The 10,379-nt window shown below is 33.7% G+C and overlaps 1 protein-coding gene across 1 annotated transcript in view; it reads right to left on the bottom strand.

Annotated features, from left to right (window-relative positions):
• Positions 1 to 999: 999 nt before the first annotated feature.
• LOC103072766 (ran-binding protein 9-like) overlaps positions 1,000 to 10,379 on the bottom strand; it is a gene marked incomplete at its 3' end in the record, with an annotated part of 78,244 nt that continues 68,864 nt past the window's right edge. Inside the window, 3 exon segments of the mRNA XM_082931213.1 lie at positions 1,000 to 1,022; positions 5,059 to 5,226; positions 6,160 to 6,212. Coding sequence (XP_082787339.1) covers positions 1,000 to 1,022; positions 5,059 to 5,226; positions 6,160 to 6,212 — 244 coding nt within the window.

Raw genomic sequence — 10,379 nt, 5'->3', positions numbered from 1 at the left:
GTGATGCTGAGCCACCGTCATCTCCTGCCTGAATTTCTGCAATAGCCCTTCACATATCGGCTTGCTTCTACCCTTACTCCCCCTGCAGTCTATTTTTCATCCCAGTATATCATAATAACTAACACTCTGCAGTGTCTTTGTATTTCATTCAGAGTAAATGCCCACGTTCTTACAATGCCCCTCAAGGTCTAGATGATCTCCTCATCCTCCCTGTCATCATATCTGACTCACCTCCTACTGCTTTCATGTCTCTCTACCTCCCTTCATGCTATTCTTCAAACACACCAGATGTGCTACTGCCTTAGTACCATTCCCCTAACTATTCCCTCTTCCTGGAACCTTCTTGTTCTCTGTATCCATTTAGTTAACTCCCTCACTTCCTCAAAAGTCTCTGCTCAAGAATTACCTTGAGCAAAGGTGAGCAAATTATACCAAGTGTGTTCTGTCTTTGGCACTCCCAAGCTCTACTGTTTCTCTTTCTTTAAAAAGTATTTAAATCCTTTAAAAATATTTTTAATGCGTTATTTATTCTCTAAGTTCCGCAGCTTGAATACTCCAAGGGGACAGAGCCCTTTACCTGTTTTGTTGAATAATGTATCCCAGGCACAGAACCTGCAGCACAGTGGCACTCAATATACACTGAATTAGTAAATGACTAGAACGGTTGTACAGCCACTTACTAAAAAGTCCAACAATACCAAAGAGACATATTTCGAATGAATCCACAGTGATACTAAAAAGTGTATTTTAAATAATCATTTCCCATTTAGTTTTTAGCTACAGCTAAGTTCCCTTGGGCAATGGTGTCCAGTGCAATTTGGAGGTTAATTTCTGATGGTCCAGACCAATGGTAGCTTGAGAAAGGAGCTCTAGCTTATGCATGGCATGGCATATAAACTTAATTACCAATAAGACTGCATTTTAAACACGATTAGTACTAGTTCTTATATACTTTTAATTAAAAGTACAGAACTACTTTTACAAGAAATTATGTCTTACCGGTAAGTCAGTGAAAGCAATACCTAAAAAGAAAAAAAAAAGTGGCATTAGAAGCTGTTTTTCAAAGGCAGAGTATGGTGACAAGCTGAATTTCTAACTAAACAGAAGGGTAAAAATAGCAAAGGAAGAAAAAAATTAAAAAGCTAAATATAAAATAATAAGACTAATTTTTTTCTCACTAACACCTAAGCTGCTTTATCCAACCTTACTATTTAATCTTCCTTACCTATATTTATCTTTTAAATAACTTTGAGGGGAAAGGAAAGATTTTCTGTTAAAAATGGGGGTGGGGGGTGAACAGAAAATATAGTACTTTTGTTTCCTTTTAAAAGAAATCTTATAAAAGTACATTCTCAGAGCTCTGACTACTCTGGACAAAAAATTTTAATTCCTCCTTCAAAGGACAAAGATTTATACAGTTGAGAATTTCTCTTAAATGTCCGCTGACAGTAATTTCAACAGTCATGTACCAAATACACTTGAACAGTGGCAGTATCACTGGAATACATGTACTGACATCCCAAAGTGATGGTGTAAATATCCCTCCAAATATGCAAATATATTACTTAGCTGAAAATAAGGTAATAAGCAAACCAAATATTTCTGCAGGACCTCATTCATACGTTTACAAAGACTGAGGTCTAGAAGAACGCGAGGGGCGGTGTTGGTGAGCCAGCTAAGCAAAGCTCTTCCAGTGTAAACACACACTGACACAAAATACAGCCACGCCAGCACCACTGCCTCTGCGGTGCCGATCGCCTTCTAAAAAAGGAGGGCCCTCCTGTTATATTATCTTTAAGGTCTCTTCCCACTTGAGAGTCTATGGCTCTATAATTGTGCTGTATCACCAGAAAACACAACTATCTAACTCTATTTATTAAAGTAATAAAGTTAAAAGGCAAAGTGACTAAATCTCTATTGTACATGTTTTTCAATAAATGGTAAAAACAGTGCTTTGTAATCAAAGTACTGTTTTTATGACTTTTAAAAACTAGTGAACTCATGTTAGCTTGTCAAAAGGAAAAGCGAAGCTGGAGGTGCCCCCACCCTCCGTAAAACACTGGGATTACCTTCAGCTTCATTAATAAATAGAAAGCAAACTGACTATGGGCCAAACGAATATGAGAATTTATTCTAAAAATTTCAGAAAACTAAAAAGAACACAGAAAGCAGCAAGAATAAATATGACCATACATATTTCTACCATTTTTCATAAAACAGCAGTCTAATCAATTATTTTCCTCAAAAATGTCTATTGATAAAGATTGTCTAAATTCATACTGTTTTAGCAAAAATTCCCTTCTGTCAGTAATTACTGAAATCCTTACTTTACCAAAACCTCTAATGAAAAACCCAACTTAATTCTATAGATTAATACTTTTGAACATTGCCAAATACAGCATCCACAACCTATACATATTCAGACCACAAAGATGGCACTTTAACAAGCTGTGTAATTATTTAAATTTTACACAGAAAATAATTTTCCCCCTACTTCCTAATCTGATTATCAAGAGGCTTTTTGAAAAGTTATCTTCAATTGATGAATGATAACCAATAAAACAAAATTTTAAAATTTCAAATAAATTAATTTACATACTGAAATGTTTCTCCTTTAATTATTTTCTCAAAAACCTTTCCATTTCTCTTTATATGGTAAGTAAATGTATATTTTGAAAACCTTCATGAGACAGAAACTAAAGATGTATCAGCCTTGGGGCAGAAATTATCCACTTTGGGAAATACAAGGGAAGCATAACTGAGTAATTTCTTATCTTCTAGATGCTAGAATCTGGATCAGAGATAAGCACACTACTCTATAAAGGGCCAGCAAGTAAATATTTTCTGCTCTCTAGGCCATGTGGTCTCTGTTTCAACTACTCAATTCTGCTACAGTAGCAGGAAAGCAGCCATATACAGTACATAAATGAATGGGTGTAGCTGTGTTCCAATGAAACTTTACTTAGAAAACAGACAGGAGGCCGATTTGGCCCATGGGCCACCACAGCCTGCTGGCCTCTGTTCCAGTGGAACACTTTCTGCTCACCAGTGTTTTACCACTGCACCCCCAGCACCTGGCCAACGATAATAAATAACCTTTAGTGAGTACTCACTATGTGTCAGGCAATCACTTGAGAACTTCACATGCATCACTTTGGTTTGCTCTAACAACTTTAATAAGGTAGGTATTATAGTGATCTGATTTTATGATCTGAGGCACAGAAATGTTAAGTAACTTGCATAAGGTCACACAGCCAAGCCAGGAGATAAACCCAGGCAACTAAAGAACACATACTGAGCACTGTTATACTGCCTCTGTATGTGCTTAATAAATATTTACTAAATTTATGAATAATGTCAAATGTTTCAAAGTGACTTAATTCTAGAATGTGATCCTATCATTAGGTACCCTTTTCTTAAACAGCATCTCACATTTTAAAAACAGCTTCCTTACTCAAAAGAAAATTTCAATGTAAATACTTGTGAAAATCTAACAGGAAAAAAATAATATCACATCACCTATGATCTTCTCATCTCCTAAAATAAAATTTCTTCTCTGGAATAAAGTTTGAAAACTGTAAAAAGATTAGTTTTGGTTTTAAAAATGTCATCTTTTGCATTTTTGAACCAAAGGTCATACCTAAAAGCAGATTTCTCCTGGTTTACTTTAAGATCGCAAATATCTTAGCAGCCAAGCCAATGAAGACTATGCCAGTGAACTGCTTTGGTAAGTCAGAGCTGAGCACTAACAACAAATACACTAAAATACCTGTATCCTTCTGGAAACCAGTTTGCCACAGCAATCAAATCACAAATACATATAATCTGCGTGGCGACCTTTATCAACATTCTTGTACCAAAAAGGATGTAAGAATCTTTGTGGACTTGTGAAAGCCTTTAAGTTAGACAGCACAGGACTTCAGAATCAATATTAATAATCAGAAGGAAAAGCTTTAAGCCGAATGTAAATATGAAGAAGACAGTAACTTTACATAAGGAGTATTGTTGAGACACTAAAAAAGAAAAAAAGACTGTTACCAATCAAGGTAACCAAAACTCTAGAACTTTCTACTATGAAATTACAGAATAGCTTTTGTATTATATTAAAGGGCATTTACCGTATGTCTAAGCATACTATCTGCAGCTTCATTGCTAAATACTGTTAATAAGCAAACTGAGTGTTCTGCCTTCTGGAGTTACTTAGTTTTTGCCTTTTTTCACTTTACTTCATCAGAAATAATTTGCCATGAATCAAGCATGTTTCAAACAGTAAAATAATGTGAAACTTTTTCACTTTTAAAGCATCAGTTTTGCTATCCTTTATATTTTCTTTAATACAAAACAAAAACAAGCAACTTCTAAGAAAAGGGAGCATAACAATTATACACAATTTAAAATCTGAAGTATTATGCATATTCAACTAAAACCCCTGATTTCCTATTAGTCTTACAATGGACAGATTTCCTCATGTTTTCATTAATCTACTTATTTGCCACCTGTCTTTTAGAAGTTTTGCTGTTATTGGCTCATTTTAATTCTGCTCCCTTTTGCAGAACTAACTTGTAGTCACCATCCTTTATCAACCTTTGTTAGCAGGCCTGATTTTTCAGTATGTCAACGCCCTTCATTTGGTTGGGGCATCAAGCTTTTTCTCGCTTTGTCATTACTCCCATGCTATACTAAAAACTGACAGCTCTTTCTTCTAAGCACCTGCTACCTAGAGAACTTGATCATACTGTGACAGGCTTTATTCAAAGCAAAGCAGAAAACAATTAGCATTTCTACTACTAGAATAAATATCTGAGTATGAGGTTATTTCTAGTTAGTCCTATATATGTGATACAATGTGGCCTTCATTGTAAAAAATTAGGGTTTTTAGTTGAATATGCATAATTTAAATTGTCACTGTTTCCTCAGCTTCCACCTAGAAGGAGCAAAGAAATAATTTCCAGAGGCATCTACTCATAAAGGAGAATTACACAAAAATATTACTACCGTGATGTAAGTACAATAATCATAACATCTGGTTATTTAACATGCAATTCATTATCTTAGTACCTAAACTATGTCCATTCTTGGTGTAGAAGCAGGTATTGTTGATAAGGTTAACACAACAGCCAATGACATCACCAGTCGTAAAAGTTGGTCCATAAGGTTGTCCCGTTCCAGAAGAACAAAATGAATGTCCATCATCACCATGATAACCATATGAATGTTTATCCCAGCCTGAAGAGAAAGTTGCAGTATATTTACAGCGAAAAGTAAGGTTCCTCTATACTAGAACTATTCACTAAGATTATAACAAGCTAAGCAAGAATAGTACAACAGAGAGTACAAAGATAAAATCCCCAAAAGTACATTTAAATTCTCAACAATCACAGTACATAATTTCTATATAAAACACTGCTTACCACATAAAGGAAAATAAATCCACCACATGGAATGCTAAAATAGATCTTAAACAGAGAGGACTCCTATCAGAAAATGCAAACAAACATAGCAAGACACATTTTCCATGCATATTTCCTTTGCTAATAGACCAAAGGAATTTTGCTTTGATTTGGTTTAAGCACACACACACACACACACAGGTACAGACACACACACACACGCTTTAATATAACAAAAGATTTTTCTTTCAATTTTCAAAAAATTTCCTCCAAGGTTAATTTTTAACATTAGTAAATAGAATACCAGAAAATATAATCAAAGAATCACTTCCATATGATTAATGGTTTTAGGAAACAGTTCTCCTACCTCAATTCACACCTTTCTTAGTTTACTTTCAATAACAGCCTACATTCCCAGAATATTAAAACAACTAAAAATGGTTTAAAACCGAGGAATGTGTTGGGTAGGAAACAGAACCAACCACATTAAAACATTTAAAGTAGTTGATATGACTATGTACTGGAAGTTAAAAATACCAACAAACAACACAGAAACAAGCAAAACAAAACAAAACAAAACAATGCACGGTATACTTGTTATGTTTTGCTAAATAGCATAAAATTTATTAAAACCATTCAGCTTGACTCTGAACTCATAAGTGATTAAAAACATAGAAGATTAATGTACTTAACTATCTCCAAGTTATTACTTGACATTTTTAGCCAGAGTTAGCCATAAGACTGTACTGTAATTCAATTACAAGTGTACCTGGTAGTCTATTCATGTTCACACCTTGAGCAGAAAGACCAATTCCCATGTAACTGTTTAAAAAAAAAAAAAAGGAAGGAAGAAAAGCTGGTTATTATAGTCATACATGTATAAATTACCAAACACTCTCAAACATTACTGAACCAAGCCCAAGATGAAACTCACAGGGTAGCTACAAAAAAGTTACTAGAATTCATGAAATAGCAAAAAGGGCAATATTAAGCAACAATAAAACCCAGATTCACAGTAAATTCCTATAGCAATCATTCATAAATATACCCAAAGTATTATTAATACTTAAATACTCTAAAAACTATAAAAATCTTTCCAACGTATCTACACAAATATTTAGAATTAAGACTTCTAACAAAAAGTATAGAGGGACTTGCGGAAGAAAAATGAAATACTAAATAAGAAACACAAATGTATTTTCAAAAGGATACAGTAAAAATCTAGTTCCACACACATACACACACAAAGACACGGAGACATACTGAAAAAATATCCAATTCATATAAAAACATCTGAAATACTTAACAGAATTATACTAAAAAGTATATGCTATGGGGTATCTATATATTCATTTTCCAAAAGTATTTTGGCAAACTGACAATATGGACTTAAATATGAGACTCAATTATTAATTTATGAAACACTAGAACAAAATTATCTCCACAAAAGAAATACAAGAGGAAAAGGTAATTATTAAGGTATGCAATTTATTTTAAAAGCTTATAAAATATTAATAAAAACTGATAAAGACAGTTCAAAAGGGGGAAAGCATAAAGAAATGTATTTATAAGTATCGATGCAAAAAAAGAAAAACTAAATAAAAAAGCAAACTGAATCCAATTTGTTAAAAGGCTAATTGTCGGTGATTGTATCATGATTTTAAATGGTATTTGACAAATTTCAGCTACCACTCCTAATAAAAACTCAAATAAAAATAAAAGGAAACTACTTAAATATGACACATTTTTTTCCAAATCTAATACAGCAAGTAAGGCATTCAACAGTGAAACACTGAAGTCATTTCCATTAAAATCAGGAACATAGAGATGCCAACAACTGTTAAACATTGTTTTGAAGGTTTTAGTTTAATAAAATAAGAAAATAGGAAGCTTAATAAGAGAACTAAATAACCAGTATAAATATTACAAGACATAAAATTATCTTAATTGTAGTTGCTCTGATTATATACACAGGAAAGTATGGAACATACTAAAAACTTTTAGAATTAACTAGTTATTTTCGAAAAATGACTGAATTTAAGAAAAACATTTTAACTTCTTTTCCAGTAATAACCAGCTAGAGAAAGGAAGTGGAATATATAGACATATCAGTCATAATAACTACAGAAATTATAAAACAAGAGTAAAGAGCTCAAGTAAAGCTCCAGAATGATATCTTAAAAGTGGTAAATAAATGAGTATTTTAGTTATCTGGATAACTTGACAGCATAAAAATAGCAATCTTTCTAAAATTAATATATACATGTAATGAGGTTCACGATATACTCCAAATGAATATTTAAAACTAGAAAAAGTGATTTTAAAAGTTCATATGTAAAAACAGAATTTTGATCAAGACAAAATTAAAAAGAATAACTTAGTGTTTGCCCTACTAGATATTAAAACTCAGAAAATGGAATTCACAAGTGCAATATTACTAATAAGAGTAAGAGTCAAGTGACACAAGAATAACAAAACATTAAGAAGCAGCATTTTGGATGTCTAGTCAAGACTCACATAAGTTGGTATTTTGACTCAGCCCCTTTGTTCCAAATACAGTATACAATGTAATTACTTATTTTTTTAAAAAGTAGTAAGTCACAAGATAATCTTTGAGAAGAAACACAAAACTGAGCAGGGGTGCAGCTCTGGCCCTGCAAAGCTCTGCGTCCTTGAGCACCCATTAATGGGTAGGAGTTTCTCCTGAGGAAACAAAGACTAAAAAGGCTCCACAAGGGGATCATTAGCTATGCTCACTGCTTAAAGCCAACAACTGGAATAGGCTTCCCCTCCTGAAGGGGAAGAAAACACTGATACCACCTGCTGCCTTGGCTAAAATTCATTTGACATTGCTGCCTAGTTGAAGGGAAGGGGGAAGGAACAGCCTCTTAACTAAGATCTGAACAAAGTTACTGAATGGATTTGTTATTGAATCTGCAATACTCCCAATACCACTTTGAACAAAGAACCTGGAAACTCTAATGTAGACCTGGTTTTAGATTGGGGACCCAGGAGTTAGAAAGCAACTATAAAGTATAATAAAGGGAATAAGTATAGCACTAGATAAACAAAATGGAGAAAAATGCTAAACTTTCTAATTAAAATGAGGCCACAAAAACAAGATTCTAAAATATACCAAATATATATATAAGACCAACAAAATACACAGCTGGAACATGAATTCATTCTAGATGACATCAAACAATGGAGAGTATGACAAAAAAGTTTTTTTTGAATACATTTAGAATTATGTTAAAGAAAAAAAGGAATCACTATCACTAAAAAATACAGTGGCGCACCAATATTTACTGAGATAATTTAGCTAGTGATTTTCCACAACTCAACTGAAAAATACGTTGGTAAGTTGAAAGTGCACACCACAAACAGAGAAAGATAAAAACACATCACAGACTATCAATGCAAACAAAATCCTAAAAGCTTCCAAAAAGAAAGGCAGATTACCTCAGAAGGAGTGACGATTAAAATGACAGCTGACTTCTCCCCAGCAACAGGTGATGACTGTAAACAATGGCACAAAGTACTGAAAGTAAAGAACTGTCAACCTAGAACTTAATTCCCAGGTAAAGCATCATCCAAGAATGAAGGCAAAATAAGATATTTTATGGCATAATAAAGCTAACACTTTACTATCCACAAGTGTTCACAAAAGAACTATTTGAGAAAAAACTTTAGCAGGAAGACAAGTGAAAACAGAAGGAATGCATGGGACAAAGAAATGACAACTAGAAAAGAAAATGATGAAATGTAATTAAATTACTTACTGAAAAAAACGCTATTAAGAATTTTAAAAATCTATAATCCAGTTATAATGTGCTAGAATACAATTCAAAATTACTTGACATATAAAGACATAGTAAAACATGACCCATATTCAAGAGAAAAGACAAACAAGAGAATGACCCGGAGAGCCTCAAGTCATTGGAATTAAAGCTAAAGTATTTAAGGCAGCTGCTGTTACTATGCTCAGGGATGTAAAGGGAAATATGCTTGTAATGAATGAAATAGGAAATTTCAACAAAGAAAAAGAAACAATAAAAAAATGAAATTCTGGGGCTTCCCTGGTGACGCAGTGGTTGAGAGTCGCCTGCCGATGCAGGGGACACCGGTTCGTGCCCCGGTCCGGGAAGATCCCACATGCCGCGGAGCGGCGGGGCCCGTGAGCCATGGCTGCTGAGCCTGCGTGTCCGGAGCCTGTGCTCCGCGACGGGAGAGGAAGAGACCCAAAAAAAAATACCTTTCTAACACAAAAAAAAAAAAAAAAAAAAAAAAAAAATTCTGGAGCTGAAATATATTTGAAATAAATATTTACTAATGTACCTAATGGCACATTGGAAATAGCAAAATGAGTAAGTAAACAATGACAGAACTGATCTGAAGAACAGAAAAAAAATACTGATGGAATAAAAAGAGAGTCCCTTGGGCAGTAGCAACAGGTCTAACATAAATGTAACCAAAGTCCCACAAGGAGAAGGAGAATGGAACAAAAAAATTGAGAAAAATTCCCCAAATTGGGTAAAAGAAAAAAATTTACACATTTAAAAAGCATAGAGACCTCAGCAGGTTAAGTACAAAGAAAAGCACACATAGGCACAAATCACAGTCAAACAGCTAAAAACTAAGAATGAAGAGAAAATACTGAAAGCGGCCAGAAAAAAATGATGTATTACTTCCAACAGGAACACTAAGCTGAATATCTACTGACTTCTCAGAAGAAAATATGAAGAGGCCAAAAGATGGCTGCACAAAATATTTACAAGAGCAGAAAAGGTGAAGGGGAACCCATGCCAACACAGGGTGTTATATTAAGGAACTATCCTTCAAGAATGAAAGCGAAATAAAAATATTTCTCAGATACGAGAAAAAGAATGTGTTGCCAGCAGACCTGCACTAAGAAAAATACTAAAGTAAATCTGCCAAACTGAAAGGAATCAGATATATATATATATATATATATATATATATATATAT

The sequence above is a fragment of the Lipotes vexillifer genome, unplaced genomic scaffold (assembly GCF_000442215.2).
Source record: "Lipotes vexillifer unplaced genomic scaffold, Lipotes_vexillifer_v1.1 scaffold863, whole genome shotgun sequence".
NCBI classification, from domain to species: domain Eukaryota; kingdom Metazoa; phylum Chordata; class Mammalia; order Artiodactyla; family Lipotidae; genus Lipotes; species Lipotes vexillifer.
Note: the sequence above shows the minus strand (reverse complement) of the source record. Positions and strands in the feature narration are given on the sequence as shown.